At 39.3% G+C, this 20,762-nt stretch overlaps 1 protein-coding gene across 4 annotated transcripts in view; it reads right to left on the reverse strand.

Moving 5' to 3' along the window:
* Positions 1-359: 359 nt before the first annotated feature.
* LOC111869878 overlaps positions 360-20,762 on the reverse strand; it is a 58,932-nt gene continuing 38,529 nt past the window's right edge. For all 4 annotated transcript variants that reach the window (XM_023861723.2, XM_023861725.2, XM_023861720.2 and 1 more), the window contains 9 exons: positions 20,141-20,255; positions 19,130-19,288; positions 15,350-15,467; positions 13,831-14,278; positions 13,500-13,734; positions 13,125-13,270; positions 8,174-8,291; positions 2,234-2,388; positions 360-1,552 (listed from right to left, as the gene is read on the reverse strand). In XM_023861723.2, the coding sequence (XP_023717491.1) occupies positions 1,346-1,552; positions 2,234-2,388; positions 8,174-8,291; positions 13,125-13,270; positions 13,500-13,734; positions 13,831-14,278; positions 15,350-15,467; positions 19,130-19,288; positions 20,141-20,255 (1,701 nt within the window). In that variant the 3' untranslated portion in view covers positions 360-1,345. The remainder of the gene's footprint in view (positions 1,553-2,233; positions 2,389-8,173; positions 8,292-13,124; positions 13,271-13,499; positions 13,735-13,830; positions 14,279-15,349; positions 15,468-19,129; positions 19,289-20,140; positions 20,256-20,762) is intronic.

Below are 20,762 nucleotides of genomic sequence, written 5' to 3' on the forward strand. Positions count from 1 at the left end.
CAGTGTTGGCAGTGCAGAAAGCAAATTAATGAGTGCAGGAAGGCAGTGCAGCAGCATAAAGTGAAATAGTTGTAGAGTAGACAACTCAAGGTTGAGACTGTAAATGTGGCTATTGACAAACAGAGCCCTGCTTGTCACCTGCGCTGAAACTGGTTCCTTGCTCAGATTATTCTTTGGCCATGAACACAACGGCAACGTTCCTCAAAAATGTCGGTTGACTTTCATTGGAGTACATGGTGTTATGTTCCAGAAGATAACCTCTGTGTGAGAACGTCAAATCATACATCACGAATATTGGTTGTCATGTCAGCCATAACAGCACTACCTAGAGGTACAGGTTATCAGAGATTGAAAACATCTTACAATAAATGAGGATTATTTAATAAATACGAACTTGTTACATACAAGAAAATAATACAGTACATACACTGGGCTTCTGAGAGGACTAAAAAAAATATACACTATATTCAAGAACACTGAATTAGGATTTCAATGTAATATTTGTTGAAGAATATTGTTTGAAGAAAGTGGCAGAATAATCATTTGTGTATGCCACGCTGAATAGAAACATCCAGCATATGACTCTAAAAGGTCTCACTCTTCTTCCCTTGACTATTTAATCTGAAAAGGGCACATATCATTGCTGAAATAAGAGGTCTTTTCTGGCCTGCCATGAGTTCTGGATGTGATAATAAAATAAAAATACTTCTAGTCCTCAGGAATGTCTGTCAGTATACTCAGTGAGCTACCACAGTTCCCATCACAATGCAAAAGTGCGTTGGGGCTGACAGTTTTAGTGATTTCTAATTTGCTTTCTTTACCAGTCTTTTCTGTCAAAGTAATCTTTTAGTGTTGGGATTAACAAATGGCACAAGCAAGTTCCAGACTCTGAGAAATGATAATATGTAAGTCTGGAAGGAATGGAAGTGAACTAAGACTTCATACCGTTTTGCTAAACTCAAAGCCAGTTATCTTGGTTTTTGTAGCATACATTTTTTATAAACAGTATATTATAAACTTTTAACAACATGGTAAAACTCAGAAACTGCAAAAAAACTTAAAAGAAAAACAGAAGATAATATAATATGGGAAGTAAGCAACTATATTCAGGAGACTGCAACACATTTCTCTTATTCATACCTCTAAATTGACCTTATTGTCACATTAATTGCATGATATTCAGCGTCACACAGGGGATTTAAAAGCATCATTCCCTTGTGGAGAATATACCCTTCAACCTGTTTGCCATTGAAATAGCTCACAGCCATATATGAGGTCTCTTCGAGCATCTCAGTGCCATATATAACTAGGAGCTGACTGTTAACAGGCCAGTCAAGACATGTTATTAATGTGGAAGATATGTGTTGACAAATTCTGCCAAAGAAGCAAGGTCAGTCAATGCAATTGCCCCCATCTCTTTTATAGATCCTTTAAGAGCCCTGTCTTCAGCGTCCATCATTTCTTGCTTTTTCTGCTGGGCAGTGCACTCAACTGTTTCTGCTTCCTGCCGCATGAAACACTTGTGACCTTGGTACACCATATACACTATGTGCTGAAACAGAAGACAGATTTCTTTTCATTGAAGTATACTTCCTTTCAAGAAATACAAACATGAAACTGTGTTATGCATGCAGCATTATTTCCAGATCTAAGTTCTTCAAAACTGAGTGGGTACCCACACTTTGTTGCTCTGCTCGCAATGTGGTTCCACCCCACTTTCACCATTATTATTTTCATAACTTTCTGTCAGTGCAACACCTCATATTTAAACAGATAATAACTGTGGCTTCACTGAACCTGATTTTCATCACATTACCCTTCTAAAACACTAGAAAGAAACCAAGGTCAATTTGATGGCCCCAATGGTGCCCCATCACCTTCTGAATGTGAGTGAAAATCTGCCATTTTACACATTATGCAGAGACACTGTATCCATGAGAAACAGTATTCTGCTTCTTGCCAGCCCTTGCCTTTCAACAAGTTAAATATGTATCCAGTTTATTGTCTTCTGTAATGTGATAACCATGTATATTGGTAGATAGGTACCAGTGTTTTGGAGGAGCCCACTGCCTCCATCTTCTCTCCTCAAGATGGAAGTGGAAGGTTCCTTCACTGTGTTCGTACTCATCTACTAAACCATTCAGTGTCACATCCCAGAAGACTGTGATTTGATTACTTGCTGCTAGGATGACCTCAAATCTTAATGCATATCCATCTTGAGCTGACTGCTCACCACCATGGGACGAACTCGTATTTCAATAATGTAAAGCCCATGCTGTGTGAGATCTACCACCATCTCATCTTGTCGCAGAACAGGAGTGAACACAATGTCATAGGAGTTGGCTCGCACTTCTGGTATCAGACATCGGTTCATGATTCTGTCTATCCCTGAAAAGAAAAATCCAATATTAATGGCAATGAATGAGGTTAAAACTATACAAAATACATGGAAACTAATACTCTATTTTGACAAAAATAACTGTCTTTATGTACAATTTTAACTTAAATTTCTTATTTTATAAGGACAGACAGGCTGACAGTATCAGGTCTGTCCCTTTCTAACAACATCTGAACTAGATGACAGATTTTCATGAACTTGGTATGAACATCATGCCACCCCACCTTTGCACTTTTTAATCTTCTACCAACATTGCAGCTGTGCAACCTTCTTATAAAGGAGAGTAACTAGCATCATGCAGTAATGGTCCTTAAATTTTATGTGGTAATAAGGTCTTCAAAAAATTTGGAACTTTGGCTGAGGCCACTTTTTTGTTAATTTTTTTACTTTTTTTTGTAAAACAAAAACAGCAGCTAGGAAGCTATGCACTTTTTAATATTCTACCCACATTGCAGCTGTGCAAGCTTCTTATAAAGGAGAGTAACTAGCATCATGCAGTAATGGTCCTTAAATTTTATGTGGTAATAAGGTCTTCAAAAAATTTGGAACTTCGGCTGAGGCCACTTTTTTGTTAATTTTTTTACTTTTTTTTGTAAAACAAAAACAGCAGCTAGGAAGCTATGCACTTTTTAATATTCTACCCACATTGCAGCTGTGCAAGCTTCTTATAAAGGAGAGTAACTAGCATCATGCAGTAATGGTCCTTAAATTTTATGTGGTAATAAGGTCTTCAAAAAATTTGGAACTTCGGCTGAGGCCACTTTTTTGTTAATTTTTTTACTTTTTTTTGTAAAACAAAAACAGCAGCTAGGAAGCTATGCACTTTTTAATATTCTACCCACATTGCAGCTGTGCAAGCTTCTTATAAAGGAGAGTAACTAGCATCATGCAGTAATGGTCCTTAAATTTTATGTGGTAATAAGGTCTTCAAAAAATTTGGAACTTCGGCTGAGGCCACTTTTTTGTTAATTTTTTTACTTTTTTTTGTAAAACAAAAACAGCAGCTAGGAAGCTATGCACTTTTTAATATTCTACCCACATTGCAGCTGTGCAAGCTTCTTATAAAGGAGAGTAACTAGCATCATGCAGTAATGGTCCTTAAATTTTATGTGGTAATAAGGTCTTCAAAAAATTTGGAACTTCGGCTGAGGCCACTTTTTTGTTAATTTTTTTACTTTTTTTTGTAAAACAAAAACAGCAGCTAGGAAGCTATGCACTTTTTAATATTCTACCCACATTGCAGCTGTGCAAGCTTCTTATAAAGGAGAGTAACTAGCATCATGCAGTAATGGTCCTTAAATTTTATGTGGTAATAAGGTCTTCAAAAAATTTGGAACTTCGGCTGAGGCCACTTTTTTGTTAATTTTTTTTTACTTTTTTTTTTTTTTTGTAAAACAAAAACAGCAGCTATGAAAAATCACCATTAAATTTCCATTTCAACATCATTAGCTTCAGTAAAGTAAGCCTCCAGTTCTGTTCTACTTCATAATACATTCTTTCATCTTCTGGGTTGTCCTCTGCTTGTATCCTGCAGGTTTATATTCTGTAACTCTTTGGACTGCTGTATTTGCTGTATTATGTTTCATTCATAGAAAACATTCATGCCATCTGCTTTTGTGTTTCTATTTTTGTATTATTTCTTCTAATTAGAAATTCCAGGTTAGGTCCAGATCATGTTGTGACATAAAGGCTGAAAGCCAGTGGAATGAATAAAGGCACCCACTGCTAGGCAGTGGCATGGTAATCAGGTGTCCATGGCAACAAGTAAACATGCAACAATAGAGAAACTGTTGGATGTGTGTCTTCTATGCAGTTTGTGCCAAGGCTATATAGTGAGGGCGAATGAGAAGAGTGAGGATTGGTAGGATCAACCGACAGCAGTCGGGTGAGGAACAATTAGCTGCATGACTCCCACAGTTGTGACAGATTAAAATATGGTCCTGAGTCCCATGGGACTTTGAACCAAGTATGATTGTTCTAGTAAGGGCCAGTAGAAATATACCACACAAACTGATGGCAGGTCGTATTGTGACTTTGAGTTTGTCACTCAGTACTGAAGGCTCCCAGAGCCGTCGGAGTAAAATATGGGAGTCCCATGAGACTCAGTACCAAGAACTATTGTGCTGGCAAGGACCAGCAGCAATTTAGCAGCCAACCAGTCAGTCAGTCATGGTTGAAATGTTATGAGCAATTAATCATTAGTTAGAGAATTGTGAGATGGTAGCCAGCTGGTAAAAATGTAAGTATGAAGCTGAAGAATCTCCATTGTTAGATGCATTGTACATATAGAGTTTGGGGTACCCATGAAACTAGTTAGGGTGAGGAAAGTATGCTAAATGAAATGTAAAGTCCATATAGGTAAATATTTGGCCAATAATTTTCCTATCCATAATGGTGTAAAACAAGGAGATTCTTTATCACCATTGCTTTTTCAACTTTGCTTTAGAACATGCCATTAGGAAGGTCCAGGAAATTAAATGGGATACATCAGCTGCTGGTCTCTGCTGATAATGTGAATCTCCTGGGTTATAACGTAGATGGCATAAAGAAAAACAAAGAATCTTTAACTGACAGTAGTAAGCAGGTTAGTCTGAAAGTAAACACAGAGAAAACTAAGTATATGTTGCTGTCTCGTTATCAGAATGCAGGGCAAGATCATGACATAAAGACAGCTAACATATCCTTTGAAAATGTGGCACAATTCAAATATTTGGGAAAAACAGTAACAAATCAAAAGTTGATTGAGGAGGAAATTAAAAGGAGATTGAATTAGGGTAATGCTTGCTACCATTTAGTCCAGAACATTTTGTCTTCTCATCTGGTGTCTAAATAATAAAACAAAAATTAGAATATGCAAAACTGTAATTTTGTTTGTGGTTCTGTATGGGTGTGAAACTTTGTGTCTGGCATTAATGGAGGAACATAGGCTGAGGGTGTTCGAGAACAGGTTACTGAGGAGAATATTTGGTCCGAAGAGAGATGAAGTGATGGGAGGTTGGAGAAAACTGCATAATGAGGAGCTCCATATCTTGTACACTTCACCAAGTATAATTAGAATGATCAAGTCATGAAGGACGAGGTGGGCAGGACATGTAGCATGAATGGGAGTGAATATGAATGCATATAGCATATTGGTGGGAAAGCCAAGAGAAAAGAGACCCCTAGAAAGACCAAGACTTAGATGGGTGGATTACACTGAAATGGATCTTAGATGGGATGGGGTGGTATGGACTGGATTGATGCACCTTAGGATAGGGAGCAGTGGAGGGATCTTGTGAAAACAGTAATGAACCTTTGAGTTCATAAATTGCTGGGAAGTTCTTGAGTAGCTGCACAATTGGTGGCTTCTCAAGAAGGGCTCAGCTCCATGAAGTTAGTTAATCAGTCATTACTTCAGTTTACTCTAAACTGTAGGTGGACAGCTTTCCATTTGACTGTAATGACTATGAAATGTTGACCTCAGGCATGAAAAATTTGGTCTGCAGATAGATTACAGACTCATTTACAGATGTTATGAAACATTGTTACAATTTGCTAACAGTTACACATCTAACACATCAAGAGCTTTTCCAGTTCATATTACATATATATGTAGCAAGACCCATCAAGTGTAACAAGTTTAACAGGAGAATATGGCAGAGGATAGGATTATGGGAAAAATTTACCATGCCAGAAATGGTCAGATTATGAAACATATTTTTTACATCTATTTGCATAAATGCAATAACAAATTAACAGCTGAAAAAGATGTCAATTGAAAAAATTATAAAATAGTTCTCTTCAAAATAGTCATAGCATACACAGAAACAAACAGTGGCCACACAGTCTAAGGCATGAAATGTCTTAGAGTGCTGGGATCGTGTGTTCGAATCCCACTGAAGGAATGCATGCTTGCATTTATTCTGTATTTGTGTTGTCCTGTGTAGGTAGTAGGCTTGTGACAGACTGATCCCCTGTCCAAGGAGTCCTACTGACTGTCTAAGATTAAGAAACTGAAGTGAAACAGCGTTTTACAGATGCCCTATGCTTGAAGTGGGAGCAGCAGGAATAAAGATATGGAGACACACCATCAGAGACATCAGACACACACACATATACAAGGAACTTGCATATCCACAATACCACATACTTCCCGTCCATCATGGCACATCCTACACACTGCCATGTACTTCAACAGATTACAGATAACAGCACCACACAGCTATTCCAAATGAGTAATTAGCATTGTGACGTGGATGGAGCAACGGGAAGTAGGGGTCAAGTGAACTCTGCGGTTTCGCGAGTGATGTCACATACCCCCACCCCTTCCATTATCACGCAACACTTGGTAAACACCATTGCCGCAGTGTTGTTACCAAGGGATACCGCGGTTGCTATGCAGCAATAAACAGATCTCGACAGTGTTGCTAGCAATACCTGTAAACACGGCGTCAGGCAACAGCGGTGCCTGTCACGTAACTGTTTTCTGTGTCGTCCGTGCCGAGCCTAAATAAGGAGCAGCGAACACTATTCAGTAGTGAGTGATTAGTGAGTGTTTAGTGAACCAGTTACTAGAGAGAGAATAACCAGTTAGTTGAAATATAGCAGCCGCCGAAGACAGTTGCAAGTCTAGCATTCGCCGGAGTGAATGGAAACAGTGGAAGTAATTGTGATACTGCAGATGGCAGTAGTGGTGTAATTGTAAATTGTGTGATTGTAAGAGCAAGTGCAATAAATTCGCTATATCAAATAAGGCATGAAGTTACTTGTCATGTGACAGTATTATTAATAATATTTCAATTACAAAAAAGATATAGAACTAAAAAAGTCATGTATTTTTTTCAAATGGACTTACAGCCAGCAACACAAAAGTCTATAAGATAGTCTATATAACCAGCAATAGATAACAAACACTGCTGTCATGTTCCTTTACTTACACATTACATTACATTGCATTGCATTCCATGGATCCAAAGTTAATCAAAATGACTGTAGGGTATGGAATATGTCATATAAATACAAAACATATGTACAGTCCCAATGGAGTTCTCATACAAGAGAAACCAAGAATATACAGTGACTACACACAAGACTATTTAAAGATACATAAGTTATTTTCTAGACAATCGAGACAACACAACACAAGACCTTTCATTTATTTATCTAATTCCTTTTAACACATACAACTTATTTTTGCCCAGTGGATGTTTTAGTCACAATTAAACTATTTTTATAGGGTTGGCTGCTTTCTGATAATGGTAAGCAATGGCCGAAATATATAAGGGCAAACTTTAACATTCTCCTATTAAACTTGTAACATTTGGTGTACCTTTTTTTGTTTTTTTAATTCATGAACTACACACACAGTGATGGTATAAATATTTGAGGTTATGTCTGTAAAATTTAATGTAATCAGAATATTTGTTAGCAGAAATTATATATACAAGCTGACTAATAAACAGTACAATTAGAAGGAGTTGTAAATTGATAATTATCAATTTAGAGCTCCTTCTAGGATTGAAATAAAAACTGAAGCATTTGGAGGGAAGTAGATGCCATAAATTTTCCCAAGAACTTCTGTCAACATTAGCAGTGTAAAATAAGGCTGTCTTTATGTATTTCTTTTCCACTTTGATAGTATAAAATAAGATGTGTGCTTGGATCCAAAGGCATACAATATAAGATGACAAACACCTTTGCTATTACAGTTAACATAACAATAATGTCCTCTCTTTGTCATGCTTCTTCGATAGCTACAATATAAACTCTAAAATTATATTCTAGGAACATCATTACCATTCCTGAACACATCCTTATCCTTACGTTGAAGTCTCACACCTTCAATGATTGAATCTATGGACAGCCCAAAGAACATGCTGCCTTCTATATTGTTATTCAACAGGCCACACAATCTCTGCAACACAGAATTAAATTAGTTTACATTACTAACTCCCTCGTTGGTGTCTCCACCTTATCGTGGTGAGGGGGTTTGAGTATGCCAAGGACCCTGAGAGCTATACCAGCGGTAGCGTAGCTACTGGCAGGGCCTCCCTTGCTGGACAGGTCAAAGGGTAGGCATCAGACGAAGAGAGACACCAAAAACTGATGCCGGAAGCAGCGTCATCAGTAGCGACTTGAAGCACAGAGCAAATGATGCTCGAGATGGTTCAAGTTCGTATAGCAGCAGGCGTGACCAGAGTGGTTTGAACGGCTGCTGTACTGCGATGTGGAAAGCAAATGGAAAAACTACCACATTATCACTTTTCCTGGATAGTCTCTTTCCAAAAACAGAGATACCATATATGCGAGATGTTTCCTCTGGAGGCAAAACAATCCGGAGGTAAACTACTCCCCCAATCGGATCTCCGGGGGGGAGTGTTTCTAGAGGAAATGTCATGCAGGCGTTACAACAAGAAAAAGTGCGAAGATCAGAAGAAACAGCATGGATACAAGATTGGAACATGGAATGTCAGGACCTTGAATCAAGCAGGAAAATTGGAGAATTTGAAAACGGAAATGCAGAAGAATGAAGTGTCTGTGCTAGGTGTCAGCGAAGTGCGGTGGAAAGGACAAGGTGAAATAAGAAGCGGTGATTATACAGTGTATTATTCCGGAGGTGAACGGGCTGAAAGAGGTGTGGCAATAGTGGTGCATAAAAGTGTAGTGAGGAGTGTTGTTAAGAAGATTGCTTGTAATGACAGAATTATTGCTCTGAAGTTAAAGGCGGAACCGGTAGATATACTGATTATACAAGTGTACATGCCAACATCAGAGTATGAAGATGATGAAGTGGAAAAAGTGTATGACACAATTGAAGAAATTCTTCAGGAAGATGGAAGAGGAGACACAAACAGCATCATATTGGGAGACTGGAACAGCATTGTTGGAGATGAACCATATCAGAATATTGTTGGATCACATGGACTAGGAAGACGGAATCACAGAGGTCAAATGCTTATTGACTTTTGTGAACGAAATGGATTGATTGTTACCAACACTTGGTTCAAGAAGCCAAAGAGAAGAATTTACACATGGAAGGCACCTGGGGATTGGAAGAGGCATCAGCTGGACTACATCCTTGTGAAACATCGATTCAGAAACAGTGTGAAGGATGTGAAGACGCTTCCTGGGGCAGACATTGACTCTGACCACAACTTGCTGGTTGCCAAGTTCCGAACCAGGTTGAAGAAAATTATAGGATTTCGAAAGCGCAGACCCAGATGGGATTTGGAGAAGTTATATGCTCAAAGACAAAGCGTGCAAGAGACTCTAGAAGAGAAACTCGGTGCAATTGAAGGTGAAAGCGGAAATGCTGAAGCGCAGTGGAACGATATAAAAGAATGCATGTTAGATACTATCAGTGATTTGGTAGGTAAAGTTGAGAAGATAGCAAGAAAACCATGGGTTACACAGGAGATGATGAGTAAAATGGAGGAGCGAAGGAAATGGAAGAATGTCAACAATGAAGAAGGCAGGAGGAAATACAGGAGACTGAGGAATGAATTGAAAAGAGCCACGGACAGGGCCAAAAAGGAATATCTTGAGAAGATATGTAATGAGATTATGGAATTTCAAAGAACAGGCCGTTATGATTTGATGTACATGAAGACAAAAGAACTAGGATGGAAAGAGAATCATGGGATTCAAAATGTTGGCATCGAAGACTCCCAGGGGAATAGAATAGTAGATCAGAGGCAAGTGCTGAAAATTTGGGAAAATTATATTTCAGAACTATATGATCGACCTAATCGGCCAGAAACCTTAGAAGTTGAACCGGAAGAAGAAGTAGATACAGACGAGAAAGGACCATATATTTTACAAAGTGAGGTGGAAAAAGCTATCAAGGAAATGAGGAAGGGAAAGGCTACAGGAGATGATGATGTACCTGGAGATGTGCTCAAGTTACTGGGAGAAGGTGGTTTGAAAACACTGACAAAACTAATGAACACCATATATGAAAGTGGAGAGTGGCCCAAGGACTTTACAGAAGTTACAATGATTGCCTTAAAGAAAAAGACAAAAGCTACAAAATGCAGCGACCATCGCACAATAAGTCTTATTGCACATACAGCAAAGATAATAGCAAAGATACTTAAAAGAAGAATTGAAAGGAAAATAGAGGATGTACTTGGAGAAGATCAGTTTGGATTTAGAAGAGGAAAAGGAACCAGGGATGCAATTGGGATGATGAGAATTATAGCGGAACGAACTTTGGAGATAGATGAAGAACTGTGTGTTTGCTTCATAGACTGGCAGAAGGCATTTGACCGGGTAAACTGGACCAAATTAATGCAGATCCTGAAAGAAACAGGTATCGATTGGCATGAAAGAAGATTGATTAGCAAATTGTACATGGATCAGAAAGTTAGAGTACGACTGGACAGGGGGGAGACAGGAAGTGTGCAGATTGGAAGAGGAGTTCGACAAGGATGCTGTTTATCACCAATTCTGTTCAACTTGTACAGCGAATGCCTTACCAAGGAAGCTCTGGATGGGCTCGGTGACTTCAAAGTAGGAGGGCAAATTATTCAAACTGTGAAATATGCAGATGACCTTGTGTTAATGGCTAAGGAAGAAACTGTGCTACAGGGCATGATTGATAGACTAATTGAAATTGGAAGGTGCTATGGCATGGAAATGAATGTGGAGAAAACAAAAGTAATGAAAATTTCGAGACAACCAACCCCAGTCACAATAAAGATAGACCAAAAACAAGTGGAGAATGTGAAATGTTTTAAATATTTGGGTAGCTTGTTAACAGATGATGGAAGGTGTACTTGTGAAATTAAATCCAGGATTGCCATGGCAAAAGCTGCATTTAGCAAGAAGAAGAATCTTTTTACCAGCAAATTGGACTTAAATTTGAGGAAGAAACTAGTGAAATGCTACATTTGGAGCATAGCTCTGTATGGGGCTGAAACATGGACACTTAGGGCAGTAGATCAGAAACATCTGGAAAGTTTCGAAATGTGGTGTTGGAGAAGAATGGAGAAGATCAGTTGGACCGATTATGTGAGAAATGAAGAAGTGTTAATTAGAGTCAGTGAGCAGAGGAATATCCTACATGAAATAAGAAAACGGAAGGCTAATTGGATTGGTCATGTTTTACGCAGAAACTGCCTTCTAAAAGAAGCTATCGAAGGAAAGATAGATGGGCGGATAGAAGTGACAAGAAGACGAGGAAGAAGACGTAAGAAGATGCTGGATGACCTTGGGGACAGAAGAGGATACTGTCATTTGAAGGAGAAAGCTCTAGATCGCATTAAGTGGAGGAATTGTTTTGAAAGAGACTGTGGACCTGTCGTCTTGACAGATTACTGATGATGATGATGACATTACTAAGAATATATATGATCAGCACATCAGCTACTTAGACATTTGGTTACAAGAGAAGTACGATGGGAAGTCATAAAGTTTTAATTATCATCATGAGAAAATCATAATTCCAAAATATCGTTCTATATAGGAGATAGCCCATTTCCTGAGCTTGCCGAATAGTCAAATTTTCCCGTGCCAAGCAGACAGAGGGAGCCACCGGAAGGGGCAGATGCAAAATGGTTGACATTGGTTGAGAAAGTGAAGGCTCGTGCTGCGATATGGTGCCTGCATTTGCAAGGGAAGTCTGCCAGGGAGATCCATGACCAGATGACCGCTGTGTATCAGGAAGGTGAACCATCATATGACACAGTGGTCAGGTGGAAAAGGCGCTTTCATTGTGGACAGACAAACCTTGGAGATGAACCCCAAAGTGGAAGACCATCTCTCGCTGAGAAAACGGGAACTGTGGCACAGGTGGAAGCTTTGATCCTATCTGATAGGCACATAACTATAGAAGCTATTGTCCGTGAGGTCCCATTAGCCATGGGTTCGTTTTCAACATCATCCATGACGAGTTACACATGACAAAGGTCGTTGCACATTGGGTGCCACGATTGTTGACACCAGTTCAAAACCAGCAATGGATGGATGTGGCAAAGAAACTTTTGCAGTTGTATGAAGACAAAAAGGTGGAACTTTTCAACTGCCTGATCATGATGGATGAATGTTGGGTCTATCATTATGATCCTGAAACAAAGGAAATGAGCTAGCAGTGGAAACATGCAGACTTGACACCACCAAAGAAGGCCAAATCCCAGCTGTCGTCAGGAAAGGTGATGTTGAGCGTGTTCTGGGATCATCATGACCGACTACATGCAAAAGGGCGTCACCATCACTGGCGAGTACTACCGGAGCCTTTTGAGAAAATTATGGGAGAAAATCAAGGAAAAGGGACGTGGAATGCTGGGAAATGGTGTGGACTTCTTAATGACAACGCACAATCTCATGCTGCTCATGCTATGACACTTGCTGCCAGTTTGGGTTATGAAATTCTTCCCCATCCACCATATTCACCAGACCTGGCACTGAGCAACTTCCTCTTTCCACAGTCAAAGAAGCCACTTCATGGTAAGCAATTCCAAGACAATGATGACATCATTTCTGCAGTGGAGGACTTCCTAAACAGTCAAAATAAGACCTTCTATGATCAGGGTATCCAGCAGCCAATGCACTGTTGGGGAAAATGTGTGACCTTGCAGGGGGCATATTCAGCCTTTAGGTTTCAGCATCACAGTTAGCTGGATAATGGTTATGACATTTTTTAATCATACTGAACTAATGAGTTAGAAAAAATGTTACTAGACAGTATTCATTGTGTATATGTCACATCAAGTCTCATACTTTTGCATCTACTGTCTCCAGCATGTACCTGTGCAAGCAGGACCTCCTTCATTTCCCACAGTTTCTTGTCTAGGACCAGATCATGAGTCCTGTCAGGTTTCACAGCTGCTTTAGTTCCATATATCACATAATCAGTTTCTGAGTCAAAACTCACTTCCTCTATTTGTTTTGTCACTAAAAAACACAAAACACAAGCAATCCATTCTATCAGTACAACAGTACATCAGTAATACAAATTTTAAAGAAGGTCTTTCACTTTATTCAAAGTTATTAGGGAGGGACACCATATGACTGTCATTCCATATAATATAATGAAAGGAAGCTAAAGATGAATAACTCTCAACAAACCACCATGAAAAGTTCACAACTTTGAACATGTATAATGTCTGCAAATGCAACAAACCTCGTTCTGTGTCACCCTCTGGAGAAGGAACATTACTGCACACAATGAGATCATGATATGTTGCTGCCACACAGTTCTGGACTGAAGTTGGAGGCTTTAGTGTATTAAACTTAGACAATCGAAAAGTAGTCTCTCTCGGCTGACCTCCGTGATGTATTTTTGTCTTACCATCACCACCACACCTGGACATTAACAACCTGTCTGCTGCTGGTTCTGAGTCAGTTTTGGTGCTTGCCTGAAAGCCATCAATATGCAGTTCCTCAGAATCAGATTTGCAGTTGCAAACAAAGTTATGATTGAAATTTGAACAAAGATTACTCCTCTCTGGTACCTTGCCCATATGAAAATAATCTCCATTTTCTTTCTGCTGTTTGCCCAATGTTTCAGTTCTCGTTCTCTCTGGCTCAGCCTTGGTTTGTGTTTCCAGCCTACTCTTAGGGTTGTCCTCCTTTGGGTTAGCCTGTTGCTTTTCCCCCAGTTCACTGGTGGGGCTGATTTTACACATTTCATGAAGAGACTGTTCCAAATGTTTCTGCATGCTTGACTGTTGGTGTGTGAAATGAGATTCATTCCTATATTCCTGTTTTGAATCCCTGTCATGTTTAAGCAGCCTCCTTTCACCACAGCTAAAACCACTTTGATCACTGACTCTCATCCTGTCCCTATACCTCATCGCTTTCTTGTCACCCATTTCTGATCTGCTATGATGGAGATATGTCCCATGATGCCTTTCATGCTGCCTTCCCCAGTCATGTCTGTATGTCTGCTGCTGGCCATATCTGCAGAGTCATGATATACAAACATCAGTACTTAATTTATATAATTTGGGGTTAAACCCAAATTATTTGTCCCAAAATAATTAAATTACTTTTTTTATGTTTTATTCAAAGAATTCTAATAGAGTAGCTGTTAATTACAGGGTTACTGCATCAGAGTTTCAGCAATCCCTCACAAAGTATGGGGCTTATATTCTTGAGCAACTATCCCACTGGCAAAACCAAGCCTTACAGAAAATTAGGAGTTAGTGGTACTGCAGCCATTGTTAAGTAATTAAAGCCTAAGTTGCCTGTAACCTTGCAAACACAAACAATATCATATGTAATTTCACATTTAAAAATTAAAAACTGTCACAAAAAACAGAACATGGTGTTAATCTCGAAAAGTGATTTCTGAGGTCATTACAGCTCTGCCCCAATAAATTTTGATCTCATAATACAGAAACTATTGATTTTCTCTGTGTGTATATGGAAATAAAAATCATATAAACCATACACATAAAACCAAATACCATGCCTGGCAAATTGCAGTTTGAAAGGGATTTCTGTATCCATTTCACAAAATTTATTTTGAACAAATTAATTATCCTAGATAATTATATTAGTATTAACTGAAAGAGCAGCTAAGAGTATGTTCTTTTGTAGACTGGCAAATGATGTATGTAATGAGAGAAAACATTACTATTACAAATATGACATAAACACTTCCTGATAGATGGACTGACCATGAAAGCTCTGAATCATGGCACCATAAGTCATGGAGATCTGTCTTCTATGGACTAGGACATTTTTATACGACTCAGTCGTTGTGAGCTGTTGCTGTTAGAAGCTGGTAGCTGAGGTTGGGGACCATTCAGGAACGCAGAGGAACATCCACCATTGGAAGCCACTACCAAACAACAGCTAGTGGAGACTATAGCACTAGAGAGAGAGAGAGAGAGAGAGAGAGAGTGTGTGTGTGTGTGTGTGTGTGTGTAATAGTGAAGTGTAAAGCGTAGTCACACATTTATGAAAGAGACTAATCAATCTGAAACACATCTAAAGATCGTGACTATACGTTAGATGTAATTTTACCTGAAACTTTCTCTATAGTTGTATGGTGTTTTTGTAGATTTGCCACCTAAAAGAGATACACATCTCTCCATCAACTGTTTCCAGAGACATTTCTTGTTACAAAGGAACATCTGGAGTACTGTAAATGGAAATCAATATATCATAAAGAGTTGCACACTTTGTATCAAATGATTGAACCTCAGTATGCCCGTGCCTGGCCAACTTCTGTTTTCTGTTTCATGTATTCTGCTGAAAGTCACCTCATGTTTCAGAGGAACATCAGTTGACTTTCAACAGACTACACAGCAATAAAACTGAGGAAACAGAAATCTTCATAACCAACGCCATGATAACTTCAAATCCTAAGTTAGTTCCTGTTTTTTGGAACTATTAACAGTGATTCCCATCATAGTCTGTATGATTATGAATTTTCTATATAATGTATTGGGATATTCAATAATAAGTATAGAATATTTTCTTTCAAAATTAATATAAATTTTGTAATCCAGAGTACTTATCACTGAATGTAGTTTGTCATACTTTGTGCTTAATGAAGTGAATGGCTGTGGGCTGGATAACCAGCATTCAATCTTCAGCAGGAGAGGGACTTTTCTTTCCACCATTCTGTCCTGCTCTGAGGTGTGCAGCCTCCTAATCAACGGATACCGGGGTCTCTTTCCCTGTAGTTAAAGTTGCTGGAGAATGAAGGAGCTACTGCCTCCTTGTTAAGACTGCAAATGCTCTACCAGAGACAGGCCAGCCATGGGTCAGATATGATATGTGAAATTTTTCTATTTGGTCTGCAGAGCTACTGTGAAAATTTACCTATAATCTTACTTCTAATTTATATCCACATTATCCTTTAAGAGACGGGTCATTTAAATTCCAGTAATGGCAGCAGGCCAAAATTAATTTAAATGCCTGCCACTGTAGAGTATTAAAAATTGTAAGCATGTTACTAAAAATTCTGTGATTTCTACAATTTTTGTGATAAACGAATGAAATAAATGTTGCTTTTATCTAGAAAAAATATAGAATCAGATATTGTAATTTACAGATTTTAAATCTGTAAAAATTGTTACACTGATTCCAAAAAGAAACTTTTCCCAATTTTGAGTGTCTGTCCACAAATATGCATACAGTTTCTGCAGTATAAATGCATGCTGCTGACAGCCTGTCTTACTATGTCTTATCTGGCAAAAGGGGTGGAAGTTTATGTTTGTATTGCACATTCTCCAGTCACGTCGGAACCTTTCTGTATGCACGAGTGTGGTCGAAGTCTTATCGTACTTTGTCCTTCAGAAATTCTGACTGTGTATATCTCGGACTAGCCACACAGAGGTACTGTTCTCGGAATAGCCCTGCACTGCCAGAACGTTCAAGCCTAGTGCGTTGTGTATAAAACATTGCAATTTCAACTATCCACCATGGCCTCATTTCGCATGGAAGAAGCCGAAATTGAGAGGCAGCTGATAAATGACACTGATTCAGACTGAGGTACAAATGACTCTGAAAGTGGCAAGGAAGAAAGGGGCTCAGAAACCGAAGTCAACAAAGACCCATCATCTTCGTCGGCAACCTGGGGACCACCAGACCAGCATGGCAGGAGGGGTGTGAATAATTATTCCGGTGGAGCTGTGGGGTTAAATATCAATGAAGCTCCACACGTAAATAAGGATTCCACCCCTTTCTGCATTTTCATGCTCTACTTTGCAGGGATTGTCTGTCTGCTGGTGGAAGAGACGAACAGGTACTACCACCAGTACCTAGACAGACTTCAAGACGGACCTTCTCCACAGCCTGACGTGACCGATTCCGAGATGTTTCTGTTTCTAGGAATAATCTTTCAAATGGGACATGGCATTAGAGACAGACTAAAGGACTACTGGTCGACTGTAGACCAATTTGCCATGCCTTTCTACTTTAATACAATGAAACATGACCGTTTTCTACACATTCTTCATTTTCTTCATTTTGCAGACAACAATACAGAAACTGACAGGAATGCCGACAGCTATGACCAACTATGGAAAATTCGGACCATCTTCGACACTCTCAATGATGTATATGAAAAATATTATAACCCTTCCGAACATTTGGCCATAGATCAGATAATTGTTAAATTCAAAGGGATGGTGGTTTTTAGGCAGTACATTCCTAAGAAACACAAATGTGTTGGAATCAAAATCTTCAAAATTTGTGACACCGCTGGGTATACTTATGTCATGAAGGTTTACCTAGGAAAAGACAGGACACGTGCCAGCCAAGATGTGACAGCAACACATGCTACAGTTAGGTACCTATGCAGACGTACTGAGGGCATAGGTCACAAGCTGTACATGGACAGTTTCTTTTCGTCACCAGTCTTATTTGACATACTGATGACAAAGGACATAACCTGCTGTGGGACAGTCAGACCTAATCGGAAGGGCTTGCCTGACAATTTTTGACGAAGACAATTTCAAATGAAGAAAGACATTCATGTTAGGGTGAGACGGAACTTGACAACACTAGTTTGGAAGGACAAACATGACGTTTACATACTGACAAACATGCACTGTCCTCCAGCAGAAGGCAGTTTCTGTGATGATCATGGAAATGCCATCAAGCCAGCAATTGTTGTTGACTACAACACGCACATGGGTTATGTCAACAAAGCGGACAGAATGGCAAACAGCTATAGCATCAGTCGTCTGACCTGGAAATGGACAAACAAACTATTTTTCCATCTCCTGGATCTGATGATTCTGAACAGTTTCATCCTGTTGTCATCCTGTGGCGCGAAATTGTCACACAGAGAATTTTGTCTCGCCCTTGTGCACAACATGCTGGAATATGCTGCAAGGGGTCCACCTTGCCCTCAACGGTTCATGGGGTCGACCTCCTGCTGTGTCATCAGCGATATGTCGATTAGAGGAGGCCACTCGACATCACTGGCCAACTTCCTCTAATACGAGACTGAGGTGTCGCGTGTGCTCTTTGCGTGGGAAACGGAGTTACATCTGGACAAAGTGCATCAAGTGCAATGTCGGACTCTGCATTTCCGGATGTTTCCAACAGTACCACACGAAGGCAACATTCAGTTAGATGACAGAGGAGGGAGGACTGTCTACTTATAAAGCTGGAGCCCAAAAATAATGTAAGTAGAACAAGAATTTCTGTCTTAAAATTAGATTTTAAAACACTGTGAGCACGCGTGGACTGCGCATATCCATATGGTGTCACACGGCCACTCAGCTGCACTTTAAAAGTCTCCATACAGTGTCGCTAGGCTCTTAAAGGCTATATAAATGTCTCAAGCACTACAGTAACATGTATTCCCACTGGAATGCAAGAAGTTTATTTCATGCAATTTTTGTAGCAGTAAATATTTGTTCTCCATACTAAAGAACACTTCAAAATAATGCACCACTGATCTCTTTCTAACCTGGTGAAACTCATGTAACATCTGTCAACCCCTTTACCATACCCATGCTTTGCTAAGTGGAAATTGTACCTTTGCACAGGCCAAACGTAATCTGGCACATGGGACAGCTCACACAGTAAAATGGTGACAGGCTGGGCAACTAGAATTTAATCCCTGGTGATGGCAGTATTTTTCCCTTTGCCACTGCATTCAGGCTAGTACTGGGGCCCACTAAGCCCCATGTTCAGTGGGTACCAGAAGCAGAGAGGCTGTAATATGAAGCTGGCCACTCAGATCTATCTATTGGGTGTAATTTTACCCCTACAGCTCCACAGCCATTCATGGCATGGTGCTCTGGTGATTGAGAAATGTTATCTTTGCTTATGCAGCCTTACCTCTTGAAGTCCTTCTATTGTCAGACGAGTTTCTCACATCTTCCTTCTGCTCTAGTATGGCCTGGAGTATCATCACCATCTGCTTTATCTCTTTTTCCATCAATTCTGTACAACTACAGAGATCTGCTGTGTAAATGTGGACATAGCGCTCCAACTTGCCTGACAACAGACAGTAACAAACATTGTTTCTCAGACTGATCACTCCTGGGTCTTATCCTTGTCACAGACAATTAGCAATATTATGACCACTGAGGTAAAGGTACGTAAATTATATTTCCCATTTCACCTCTGACTATGGAGGTAACATATTTCTCTGAACTGTCAGTATCACATACAAGACTACAGAGTCACAACACAGGAGACCAAAACCAAAAATACCATTCCCATTTCGGAATGTGTTTGTGTATGTGTTATTCACATATCCATTAGAGGCGCTCGATTTATGCAGCTTATTTTTAATTACAGATGAATTCCAGTGGTTTAATGTCTGAACACCACAGCTGCTGTAGGACTGGTCAGTTACTTCTACTGTAATCTTCTGGAAAAGTCTTGCCTAGGAATTTTCCTATAGTGTGACATAATCATATTGCCCCCCACTATTTTGCTTTAGCTGAACAAACCACTATAATGGCAGCATTCTACATTGAGATTTGTATTTTGTGCTAGGTTTTGCAATGGACAAGATAATTTATGAATGTTCTGTACTTTTATGATAGCGTGTAAAGTAGTATTGTTTACATGTTCACAAATGTTTTATGGATAACTGATAAATATATTTAGGTACATCTTTCAGTATTATGTGAGCACCTGCTAAGCTTCATCCCGTCTCCTTGCCCATTTGCATATTGTAAGTGATGAATATTGGATGAATATATTTTTATAAAATTTGGCACTTAAAAAGAGTCCGCTCTAAAATTGTTTTACAAAAGGCCTCAGTACCACTCACACATAATTTATAATAAATACTACATAAGTTAAACATGATTAGGACAAAGTTATAAATTACTTTACCAAGAAGGGTCACATCAAATTGATGGTTCACCAGAAACTCGACAACATCTCTGGAGTTCTTTGCAAGACACAGAAGTAGATCCAGAAATGCAACCCGGATTATTGCTTCTGGATACTGAAATGACAATTGAGATCAGAGTTCGGTGTCATTCCTTCACACCCAACAGGATAAAGCATCTACTANGTTGGATATGTGGCTGTTGTGGTGGTGGCACTAGTGGCCTTTGTTGTGATGGTGGTTGTAATAGTGACCACTGCCACAAGGACCACACCACTACCACCACAACTGTGGTAGTCATCGTCATCATGTTGGCAGTGGCAGCAGCAGTAATGTGTCACATGTTTTGAGGAAACAGTTCACGTCTAGGCATCTCTGTTTCTCAAGCTGAGCATCCACCTTATCAGTTAGTCTTATATATAACAAATAATCAGTCTCCTTTTATTCCAGCAATCATTATCTCTCCTCAATTACAGATTCCCAGAAATAAATTATACAGTACAGACATGATCAAAATAAAATATGTTCTTTTTTCATAGTGTAACATGTAAATTGAATTTAATTGAATTGAATTTATTTACATTCTATAAATCCTAAGCAGGTCAGTACCTTTGGATACAGAAC

Source organism: Cryptotermes secundus, unplaced genomic scaffold (assembly GCF_002891405.2).
Source record: "Cryptotermes secundus unplaced genomic scaffold, Csec_1.0 scaffold488, whole genome shotgun sequence".
Lineage (NCBI taxonomy): Eukaryota > Metazoa > Arthropoda > Insecta > Blattodea > Kalotermitidae > Cryptotermes > Cryptotermes secundus.